Source organism: Engraulis encrasicolus, chromosome 8, assembly GCF_034702125.1.
Source record: "Engraulis encrasicolus isolate BLACKSEA-1 chromosome 8, IST_EnEncr_1.0, whole genome shotgun sequence".
Classification (NCBI taxonomy): Eukaryota; Metazoa; Chordata; class Actinopteri; order Clupeiformes; family Engraulidae; genus Engraulis; species Engraulis encrasicolus.
In genome coordinates, this window is record NC_085864.1 from 25596293 (window position 1) to 25608792 (window position 12500).

The window sequence follows — 12500 nt, forward strand, 5'->3', positions numbered from 1 at the left end:
AGGGGGGGGGGTGTCTTTGAAAATATGAAATAATTTCCGGAACTTATAGTATATAGTGGTAGACTTGTTTCTAATCACACACACACACACACACACACACACACACAATGTGCAGAGTATGTACAAGAGGTTCCTGGAGCAGAGGAGCATAGAAATGCTTAGAAAGCAGCAGGTAGTAGGAGTTGAACAGAACATACATATAATGCTACTTCAAAGTTCAGGAGCAATCGCAAGTGTCTTACATTCTCACATTCCTTGCTGTTGTTTCATCTTATGCTTCACTAAGAAAACAGTAAGATAGTGGTGTATTCTACGTAGAACGCAGGTATACGCAGTATACCCACCTCAAAATTTCAGGGATTTCAGTATACCCACTGAAGATGGATTGATCCATTATTTAGAATAGCACAAATATATACGGTGTACCCACCTCAAAAATGCTCAAATATACAGTATACCCACCACAAAAAAAGTAGACTACACCACTGCAGTCAGGTACTGCAGCATAACAGTCAAAGTGCTTCACTTAGCCATATTGTTCCATGGGGAAAAAAACAACTGAATTGCAGTGCCTGGCTGCAGAATGAAAAATAAAGAAAATGAAAAAAGCAAAGCGGTGTGAATGGAGCTTCAGCAAACAGATGTAAAGGCCAGGGGGAGCCCCGCCACGGCATTGGCAAAAGTGTAGAGTCAGCAGTCCAAATAAGGACAGGTGCACAGGAACACAGCAACCATGCGGGTGAGCTTGGTGTCCATGGCAGTGGCAGGGGAAGAGGCCACTATCTCTTTATGGGTGCCTCACTGTGCTATGGAATTGCAACTTGCCATAAAGCTGCTGGCTTTTAATATGAAAGTGTCACTGCATTGCCCTTCAGCAGAAGCATACCATACTAAAAAGTCATTCATGAAAAGGGAAAACTGTACAATCTTCTTGTACATGAAAAACTGAACACATTAAACGACAGACACACTTTAATGTTACACCATGAAGTGTTAGGTGACTCAGTGGTGTAGTTTACGCAGAACGCGGGTATACGGAGCATACCCACTTCTAAATTTCAGGGATTTCAGTATACCCACTTAAAATGGATTGATCCATTGTTTTGAATAGCACAAATGTATACAGTATACCCACTTCAAAAAATGCTCAAATATACAGTATACCCACCATACAAAAGTAGACTACATCACTGAGGTGACTGTATTATATGAAATAGGTTAAGGTAAGTTACAAGTCACTCAGGGGGCACACTGACATCGTCGGAATCTGTAGAATCAGCAGTCCAAATATGGACAGGTGTACAGGACCACAGGCGTGGGGGTGTGCTCGGTCTCCATGATGCTGCTGCAGTTACACAGGGAGAGAGCTTGAGAATCTCTCAGTGGATGCCTGTTTTATAAAAATGGAACTTGCCTCAAAACTGTGAACTGACCTTCAGTAAGTAAACACCATTTTGCAGTGCTTCTACTGTACACTGGCATATTGATTAAAAACACATTCAACAAAAAGGAAAAATGCTTGAAATGTCTGAAATAAGGACACAGTAGCCTCTTACTGCAGATGGGGTTGCCGACTGGCCTATTCACTCTTTGCTGAAAATGCTCAACTTCATCATAACAACATTGCTATGACAGTGCTGAGAAGTAACAGATTAAGACATAGACATTACAATTTTGGTGACAGTAAGATTATAAAATAGGTGCTGCGCTAAGGGGTTAAACTAGACAGAGTGTATCCCTACTCATTTTCCCTACTTTGTAGTTATTCTGATTTTAGCAAATGAAACCACTTGACAACAAGAGCCCTATGAATTATTTGGTCATTGGTGTTACAATTTAACATCTGTTTCACGGCCTAGCAAGCTCTAGTGAAGAGGGAGTATTACCCCCCATGCTGTGGAATGTAATGAAGTCAGAGTTGATTGAGCAGGGGTTTGACGAGGGAATCAGAAGTGCAGCCTGTGGCGTGATGGCTGAACTATCGACAAGGGTCACAGCACAGTCATATTCCAGAATTACACATGCATGATACAAATGCAAACCAATTTGGCCACACGCACGCACGCATGCATGCATGCACACACGCACGCACACATGCTCACACACACACACACACACACACACACACACACACACACACACACACACACACACACACACACACACACACACACACACACACACACACACACACACACACACACACACACACACACACACACACACACACACACACTCTCTCACTCTCTCTCTCTCTGTCACATACACACATGCACATATTGACACACACACACACACACACACACACACACACACACACACACACACACACACACACACACACACACACACACACACACACACACACACACACACACACACACACACACACACACACTCCAATACACACACACATCCGGTGGGGTCCAATCAACACTTAGTGGTGCGTTCAAACATGAAATTACCCTTGGCAAATGCAGCCTCCATGATATTTAACATCTGACCCCCTGGACACGGCCTGCAGGGCTGTGAAGGGGAGAGGAACTGTAAGAGTAGTGTTTCCCAACCAGGGGTACTTGTACCATTAGGGGTACGCGAGCACACTGCAGGGGGTACTTGGAAAATTCTAACAAATGCATGTAACATAGTAATAGTATAATTAGTATTCCTTTTGGGAACACACTGATGATGGGCTAGACCCGAAACGTTTGTCCCCTGTCTGTCGGTTTTATTTACTTTTTTCGGCTTTGTTTAATACAGTTTTTGATTCTGCATTCAGCTCCAGTGTGCGACTCCTTTCTTCCTTTTCATTTTACTGCTCTTGGAATTACGCACCGAGCGATACACTCAGGATAAGACATTGGCGCGGACGCCACCCCACCATGTAGTGTAATGTAACATAGTCACATTGGGATAGAGAAAGCGATATAGAACATGCACTCATGGCACAACGAAAAGACTTAGGCGGTACACAAGACAAAAAAAGGTTGGGAAACACTGACTTAGAGGGTCAAATGTAACACTTATGGTGTTGTACTGCTCTCTAAGTGTTGAATTCACACTGCCAAAATGTACTGTGTAATGCTATGGATCTTTTCCCCTGGCTGTGCCACTGGCGCCCTCCCCCTGGAGCGCTGTCCATAGCTGGCAGTGCTGAAGCGGTCCTTACAAATGACATCTATTAAATCCTGGCACACATCTCTGTTGGAACAGTGTGCCCAGTGTGGATCAACAGCAACCCACTCCGTCTTCCATTCCCTCGCCTTCCCTTCCCATCCCCTCGCTAACCTCTCTTTTCCCCCTTTTCCTAAACCCTGTAATTCATTTGTGGTTCCCTGAAGTGAGAAGCACTGCAAATTGCCACCCCCGCATGACCAAAACCCTCCACCTCAACCCTCTCTTCCTCCCCAGTGGATGCCCACCCACCGCCTGGAGAAGAGAGGAGAGGAGAGGAGAGGAGAGGAGAAGAGTGGTCGTTTGTAATCATTAGAGGAAGGACCGTGGGGGGGAGAGAGAGAGAGAGAGAGAGAGAGAGAGAGAGAGAGAGAGAGAGAGAGAGAGAGAGAGAGAGAGAGAGAGAGAGAGAGAGAGAGCGCTCCACACATATTTCCATTTAACCTGGGTCCGTAATGAAGAGGAGTGGAGTAACTATATCTATGTGTATTTTGTGTTATCTCTCTTCCGCCTGATCTTTACCTTTACCATTTCTCTCCTCTATCTCTCTCTTTCTCTCCCTCTCTCTCTCTCTGTCTTTCTCTCTCTCTCTCTCTCTGACTCTATCTCTCTCTCTGTCTCTGTATGACTTTCTCTCTCCCTCTCTCTCTCTCTCTCTCTCTCTCTCTCTCTCTCTCTCTCTCTCTCTCTCTCTCTCTCTCCCTCTCTCTCTTCCTGGATGTGTTATGTGTTTTGATCCTGGCCATGTGGACTGAGTGGGTGTGTTTGAGTAGGTAGGTTCAAAAGTGCGGCAGCATCCCAAGGACATCAGATGTTTATCTTCTATCTCTGGGAGAAGGATATGGCAGGGCGGGGTGTGTGTATATGTGTGTGTGTGTGTGTGTGTGTGTGTGTGTGTGTGTGTGTGTGTGTGTGTGTGTGTGTGTGTGTGTGTGTATGTGTGTGTGTGTGTGTGTGTGTGTGTGTGTGTGTGTGTGTGTGTGTGTGTGTGTGTGTGTGTGTGTGTGTGTGTGTGTGTGTGTGTGTGTGTGCGTGAGCGTGCAATCTTCTATCTCTGGGAGAAGGATGGCAGGGCGGTGTGTTTGTGTGTGTGTGTGTGTGTGTGTGTGTGTGTGTGTGTGTGTGTGTGTGTGTGTGTGTGTGTGTGTGTGTGTGTGTGTGTGTGTGTGTGTGTGTGCGTGTGTGTGTGTGTGTGCGTGCGTGTGTGTGTGTGCGTGCCTGCGTGCGTGTGTGTGTGTGTGTGTGTGTGTGTGTGCGTGTGTGTGTGCCTGATAGACTTCCCCCTCCCAACCTTTTGCATTTCCTGTGTAATGCATTGCCCACATATCTGCCAGATTTCAAAAACACCCCAGCTCAAAATCAGTTTCATATTTATGAAGTCATCTGACAGAGAGCAGCAGCAAAACCTTACTTACTTTTTTAGAATGGTGCAGTGGGTTTCTGGAGAAAGACTTACTTTTTAGGCATTGCATTGCGTTTTTTTGTTTTTGTATTTGTGTGCTTTTTTATTTGTTTTTCTTTATTGTGTTGTTTTTGTAGACTACCAAGGGTGTTACGTAATTGACAGTGTGAAAGAAACACATAATACATAATGACGGGTGTACTAAGCACTTAGTAACCTTCAAATATCTAGACCATAAAATGATTTAAACCAGAGAGTGAATCCAGGGCTGGACTGGTAGTCTGGCATACAGGGCATTTTCCCGGTGGCCAGACGCTGGTGTTGTAGGTTTTTGTTGTGGTTGTTTGTTTGTTTGTTTGTTTTTCTCTTAGAGACCGGCCCTTAATTCAGATGGGGTGGCTCATTGGTCTATCTTTAATATAGACAGTGAAATTCACCAATCATAATATCATAGAAACGCAGGGGGCTGTTTGGGGGTCCGGGTCTACTATTCCAGAAAAATGCCCGTGCTGTCTCTCTGTCCCTGTCCAGCCCTGCCGGAATTGCTGAGCTGGTTGACAGAAGGCAGTTGGAGTTGCAGTGCGGCGGCCAGCCAGTGTTGCCAGATGTGTCAGATCAAATCCCACCCAAAAAGGTGCTCAAAAACCACAAATTTCATTGGTTTCTATGGGCATAAAACTGCAAAAAAAACCGCAGATTTTTCCCGTTTTTACCCGCAGATGATCACCCCAAGCAGCCCAATTGGGCGGGTAACCCCCCAATTTGGCAACACCTCGGCCAGCTGCCGTTACACCAGATCTCTCCCAGTGACGGGTCGATGCGGTTTTGACCCGTTTCAGCTCATCAGCACTTTCTAACAGTCCAGTCTCACTTCCACCGTTTGGCAACGATTACTGCACTCCAGCACAGCAGGGGAGACAGGAAGGGGAAAAAACGATGGGTGAAAAAGACACAGAAACAACAGTGATAAAGACAGACAGAGAGAGATGGGGAAAGAGAATGGAACTGAATGGAGAGAGAGAGAGAGAGGGAGAGAGTGAGAGGAAGAGAGGGAAAGAGAATGGAACTGAATGGAGAGACAGAGAGAGAGAGAGATGTGAGAGAAAGAGAAAGGTAGAGAGAGAGAGAGACAGAGAGAGAGAGATGTGAGAGACAGAGAGAGGAAGAGGTATAGAGAGATCAAGACAGACACACAGGGATGGGGTGTGAAGGGAATGATGCAGACAGCAGATGGCCTACACCAGTAAATGCTGTTTGTGTGTACTGAAGGTTTTCTGGCCACGTCTGCTGCCATTAGAGTATAGTGCTGGGGACTTGGGGACAAGCATATTAAGCAGGAGCAGAGAGGGCCATGTACACAGACAGACAGTCCAAATCACTGAGTCTCAAGAGGACCATTTATGTCACAATGTGCTATTGTTAGTGACCGGCCAATTAGCAAAGTATTCAAGACAAGGAATAATCATGCACATATAAACACAGGACCTTTTTTCTTATTTATTTTATTGCAGCATTATTAATGTCCACTATTATATGTGTGTACACACATTTTCAGTTCATATTTAGCATCCAATTTTATATACCAGGGGTTGGACAAAATAATGGAAACACATGTCATTTTAGAGTGTGAAGTTTCATGGCTCAAGTGAACCAACCTGTTGACTAATCTTCATTAATTGCACATTGCACCAATAAGGTGAAGTGTGAAGATTTAATAAGCAGGGTAAGAGCACAGTTTTGCTCAAAATCTTGCCATGCACACAACATATTATTAGTGACATATCAGAGCTCAAAAAGGAGAAATTCTTGGTGTGCATGTAACTGTTACTTCTTTGACTGAGACAGCAAGTCTTTGTGATGTATCAAGAGCTACGGTCTCCAAGGTAATGTCTGCATACCACCAAGACGGAAGAACCACATCCAACAGGATTAACTGTGGATGCAAAATGGCAGGTGTTTCCATGATTTTGTCAAACCCCTTTACATAACTGTGCAGTGCCCTACCATTTGAGCCATGGCAGGGCCATATTTGGCATCAGATTTTAACATCAGATTCTAAAATTCACTGGGTGTAAATACCAAAGCATCCTTGTAAAAGGACAGAAAAATATGCTCTCATCTTTATCTATTTTGGCAGGTTGCAAGATCTTAACCTCGTTTTACCTGACAGCCTGATTTGCACTGTACAATAGCTGATGCTGACTACAAGGCAATGCCATCAGGGGACTTGGATGCGGAAACTGATTGAGTTAGTCTATTGTGACATCCCTGTAAACAGTTATGAAGTTATGAAGAGCTTTCATAGCTCACAGTGCAACATTACCCCACTTATCTACTTTGTACTCATATATAGTATGTCAGGCTTTGTATCTTCCTTTCATGCAAAACTTTCTGTTGCCAAAAGCTATGTATTGCTTTCCTCTGCGTGCGCTAAGGAGCACAGATTTACCCCTGTCAAAACAAAAAAGATGCTACTATATTCTCAGTAATGGTAAATTCTGAAGAAACACTTTGCAATGCATGCAGAATCTTGCCTTGACCCATTTCTGGGGTTTTGTGAGTGAGCGAGCTGAGCAAAAAACCTGGCCTACATCGTGATGATTACACACAGGCCCTCGGACAGTTGTTGCTGGGCCCAGGAGAAAGTCATCTGAAAGGGCCCCCATTCAATACATATTACAGTGTAATGGAAACCCAATTTCCCCCCCCCCCTCTCTACCTGAGCCCGGGACATATGACCCCTATGCCCCCTCCTATCAGCTTCCCTGATCACACATGGACTGCCCTAAATATCGCGTTTCAAAGTTGCTAATGCTTTCGGTCAGCTCCTGACAAACTTGTCAGCCGCATTGACCTACGTATCTATTCTATCTTCTCCTTCTTTGCTCTTTTGCCTGATATGAGTGAGGAAGGGAAAGACGTTGTGACCTCTTGCTGTCTAGTCTACCCCCATCACCAGCTGCGGTCGGGAGGGAGCAGCAGTCGTGTCCTGTCAGCTCCGATATCCCCCACAATGCCGCAGTGTGTGGGAGCGGGGAAATGCAATGCGCCAACCCAAGGGACATTTCCTCGCTAGGCAAGGCTAGGCTTTGCCCGACACATTACACGGCAGATGATGAATGTGACGTCAAGGCTTAAACTTCTGAAGATCACAAAAAACCTAATCATCCTATTAGGTGCCCCCGCCACGTCCCCATGTGCATCTCCGCCGTTGATGATAAATGAACTGCCCACACACTCTCATATCCTCACATAAACTCGTGGCAGAAGCAGTATGGCACGAGCAAATTCCCGTCTCATTTGGAACGCTTGCGACTTCAATTTTTACCATATCAGGAAGTAATCATTCAATCGACACACAATTGTGCCGCCAGATTCCACATCAAGCAAACCGTGGAATTGTATGAGCCAATATCAGCAGACCTGCACGTCGTCAAGTAATGAATCCCAAGCTGCTCTGCCTGCCTATACGAAATCCAATTCAAACCACCTTATTCAGCCATTGAATTGGTCATTTACTTACAATTTGTGGGAAAATGTTTCATAAAAGATGTCACTATGTAACCTCCTGCTCTGCGTCCTTTTTTCACGGGCATGTCAAGTGTGGTAGGCTACAGTGTCTCATGTTGTGATGTGGACATGCATGGTATAGCAGTGCTAAAGGCTGTCCTGCGTGTCCTGTGTGACTTCTGTCTGGCGTTGTCCTATGTAATCTTTGCCATAGTGAGCCCAGTCTCCCCCTGTCAGGGTTTATTTGCACCCCCTACGTTCTTGCCAGCAGTGTAATGCAAGTGCCCTGATGTCAACATCCCACTGGCTAATGACACACACACACACACACACACACACACACACACACACACACACACACACACACACACACACACACACACACACACACACACACACACACACACACACACACACACACACACACACACACACACACACACACACACACACACACACACACACACACACACACACACACCACAACCTTGCCTGTGTCCCTGTCTTTACTGATGACATGTGTGTTCCTCCTCATGCCTCCACCCAGAGCAGTGTGCTGGGCCAGAGATAGCACATCAGGGGTTAAAGGTTGTGCTCACTAGCAGGGAAGCCGACGAGGGGTCACTTGTCCCGGGCCCAGGCAGAGAGGGGGCCCAGAACTGGATCCTCATGACATTGTATTGATTGGGTTTGGGGCCCTTTCAGATGTCTTTGTCCCGGGCCCAACCAAACCTGTCAGCGGCCCTGCCCACTAGTAGTTCAGCCTGCTGCACTGCTGTTGTGCCTACTACTGCAGATGGTGGTCATGATGTACTACTCACTCACACTCTTAAAAACTTAAATGTTAAGAGCAATCTGAAAGTAACCCATGCATTGGGTCATACAAAGACACCACCTTGAATGAGAACGGGTTAAACTTGACGCCAGCGAAAGTCAGTCATTCAGAAAACCTTGACCTCCAAAAGTTGATGGGTTTAATGTAGCCAGTGTTGTGTAGTAGTGTATTCGCACACAAGAACTGGTGAGATTATCTTCACCCCTTCAAAAGTTGTCTCGCAAGCAAACGCCTAACGCACAGATGGATGAATGGAGAACAGTGTGCCTCTGGCACCTCTGGGTGAAGGCATACCTAGTAATTATCTATGGAACACAGTGATGTGGCAATGCAATTCAATGCAATCCCCTGCTGTACGTCCTTTTACAACGAAGCTTTTCAAAGCTTGGCACATTCTCAGTGAACTTTTGCTCATTTTTTGTTGTACCGTGCTTTAATGCTGGATTTTATGTCTGCTACTGTACTCACAGTCTCTATCCCGTAGCCTCTTACTGCAGCAGGGGTCGCCGGCGACCCTATTCACTTTCTGAAAATGCTTAACTACGTCATAACACCATTGCTATGACATTACAGAGAGAGCCATAGTGCTGCACTAAGGGGTTAAATGGTGATAGGCCTACATGTAATATGCCTTATTATGATATAAATTATTATAAAAGTATGATATACCAATGTATTATAAACCTAAATAGAGTGAGATGAAATACAAACAACCTCCAATAGTTGTCTCTATCGCTGCTGCTTGCCACTACACAGCAAGTTCTGCATTTGCAATGTTGTTCACCTGAGGACATGTCCTGTGGTCCAGAGTAGACAGACTGTTTTGCAGTAGTCTAGTCTAGTTTAGCCATCTAGCAAAACGACTGCCAACTAAAGCCAACTAAACAGACATTGCGATGCTGGAAAGCTTTAATACTGTTCGACCCCCTCAGACAGAACCTTGCCGTTTACTAAAGGACATTCCAGAAAATTGCCTGCAGTGTAAACAGATCTACTGCGGATGGGACGGGGGTGTGGACGGGAGTGCGCCCAACCCCAAGACCCCCATCAGCAAGGCAATGTGACACAGAAAATTAAGTAATCATCTCACAGAGGCCCAAAAACTGAACTCTACCCTGTTATTGGTCTGCACAACTCCATCCTCTTTCTCTGTGAAATGTATTTGTAGTAAGTGCGAGGCTGTCATTTCCCATATTCTGAGTGTGTGTGGAAATCAGAGGATGGCTGCTATTTTTACAGTCGCGGAGCACTGCGGCGTCTTCCCCCTCCTTTTTTCTCCCTCTCCCTTTCTCTATCTCGATTTTTCTCTCTATAGTTTTCTTCCTCTTTTCTATACTCCTCATACCTTTCTCCTCCTCTTTCTCTTCCTCCTCCTCCTCCTCTTCACCATCTCCTTCAGGTTTTGTGACTGCAGCACTGCAGGATTCAGGCAAGGTTGCCAGATTTAGGGCGTTTTTTCATCCAATTGGCTTGTTTACGGTAAGAGAATATGGCACTAGACATATTTTTTTGTAATTGCCACACACATTTTAAAAATCAGTTTAAATTGCGCAGGACTTATCTGCATACATTTATTGGACGCGTTTATTGAGCATTTATTGGACTGGAAAATGTCACATCTGGCAACCTTGGATTCAGGCACTCTCTCCATGCAGCTGAAGTTGCTCTGCTCTGCTTGTCAGAGTCCTCCGGCACTGCAGCCTGATACAAGTGTCTGAGGGGAAGGCACACTTTTAGCTGCTGTGCTGTGAACCGTACCTGTGAACCGTAGCCACCTCATATCCGAAAATGGCAGACTAAAAATAAAAAAAATGCAGACTTACGATTTTTGAGACATCCATAGAGAAAAGGGTGTTAGACGCAAAAAAACGGGACGTGTTTTGGAGAAACATGAGTGACTGACAGCTGTATCATTCACCAACTTCTCCATCATTGGAGATTTTAAACCTCTATGTCATGCGTTCTAGCACTCAAATTTCACAGCTACCTTTTAGCAAGACTTTACACTAATTCTCATTCTCAACACATTTTGCATATCACTACACACAATTATCTGGTAGTTTCGAAAACTGTGTTTCATTTTTAGTGGATGGGGAAGCTGTTTTGCCATTTGAGTGAACAGTATCAATTTATGTGGATAGTTTTTGAACACAAACCACATCAAGGGTGCAAAATGTTTGTAAGCATTTTCAAACAAAACAGTAAGACGTATTAAATCTAACATTGTATTCATTTGATCTATTTTTCAGGCACCTGGGTGACATTTGGCGGACAGATTTCAGATGAGGTAAGAGGCCGTGACAACTCTCGTCTCCCTCCACTCACTCATAACCAGCCTGACATGTGCATGAGCTCCAGACTCAGGGATGAAAGATTGTCACTGTGCCTTACTGTCTGGGAATAAAGTACTACGGTAAAGTTTGACGGCCGGCTCATACAGCATAATTTGTGACAAAATGTAGTATGATCCACACATCATCCTCACGCCACCAACATCATTCCCAGTTGTGACCCGTTGGGCACGACATTGAACCTGAACTGTCTCTGTGCTTTACTGTCTGGGAGTTAAGTACTGCAGTAAAGTTTGATGGCTGGGTCATATTACACAACATCAGCCTGAATTTGTGACAAAATGTGTCGTGATCCACACGCTTCCAACGTCATCCCCAGTTGTGACCGGTTGGTCACGACATTGAACGTGAACTTTTTTTGTGGTCTGCAACGCTCATGATGCCACAACAAAAAAGACTAGCTTCCGTAAATGTTGTCAAATCACAATGTTGTCAAAAGGCATCTCTCTATCTCTCCGTCTCTCTATGCATGCAAGCTGAGACTCTTGTTGACAGCGGTCAGAGAAAACATGAGTCAGAGAATTTTTTGGTTATAAAATCAATTGAAAGCTAACATTCGTGACAGGCACAAAGAAGCGTACTGTCATAACCGAGAGTTGGCTTGTGTTGTGAGTTTCGAGGTCGGTCAGCACATAAAGTTGTTGTCTATCTCTCCGTCTCTCTATGCATGCAAACTGAGACTTGTGTTGACAGCAATCAGAGAAAACACGTGTCGAAAGACAGGGCAGGACTGGGGGAGGAATAGGGTCCGGGCACCTTTGGCTTAAAGGGGCCCCTCATAACCTAATTAGCGGCACAGAGCTGACTCACCGTTGCGCCCCTCACCCTTGTGGGCCCCTGTTTTCTTTTTCTTTTTTTTCAAATTTCTGAAAATAGGGGCCCACAAGGGTGCGGGCCCACCGGGAATTGCCCGCTATGCCAGATGGCCAGCCCGGCCCTGTCATTACAGAATATTTGGTTAGAAAATGAATTGAAAAGCTACTGTACCTTTGTGACAGGCTCAAAGAAGATCACTGTCATAACCGAGAGTTGGCTTGTGTTGTGAGTTTCGAGGTCAGCACATAAACTTGCTGAGCAACTAGCCGCAAGTCCTGTCTCATTCTTCAGATTATATAAACAGACTTCACCTCTCCTCACCCAGCCTGGAGGGATAGACACAGTGCTGGACTGGAACCACAGAACAGCCCTGGCATTTTTGACATAGACCAGCCCCCTGCTATTCTACAAA

At 45.2% G+C, this 12500-nt stretch overlaps 1 protein-coding gene across 1 annotated transcript in view; it reads left to right on the forward strand.

Annotated features, from left to right (window-relative positions):
• Window positions 1-12500, forward strand: part of kcnab1a (potassium voltage-gated channel subfamily A regulatory beta subunit 1a) — a 157162-nt gene that overhangs the window by 107997 nt on the left and 36665 nt on the right. The window contains exon 4 of the mRNA XM_063205314.1: window positions 11171-11208. Within this exon, the coding sequence (XP_063061384.1) occupies window positions 11171-11208 (38 nt within the window). The remainder of the gene's footprint in view (window positions 1-11170; window positions 11209-12500) is intronic.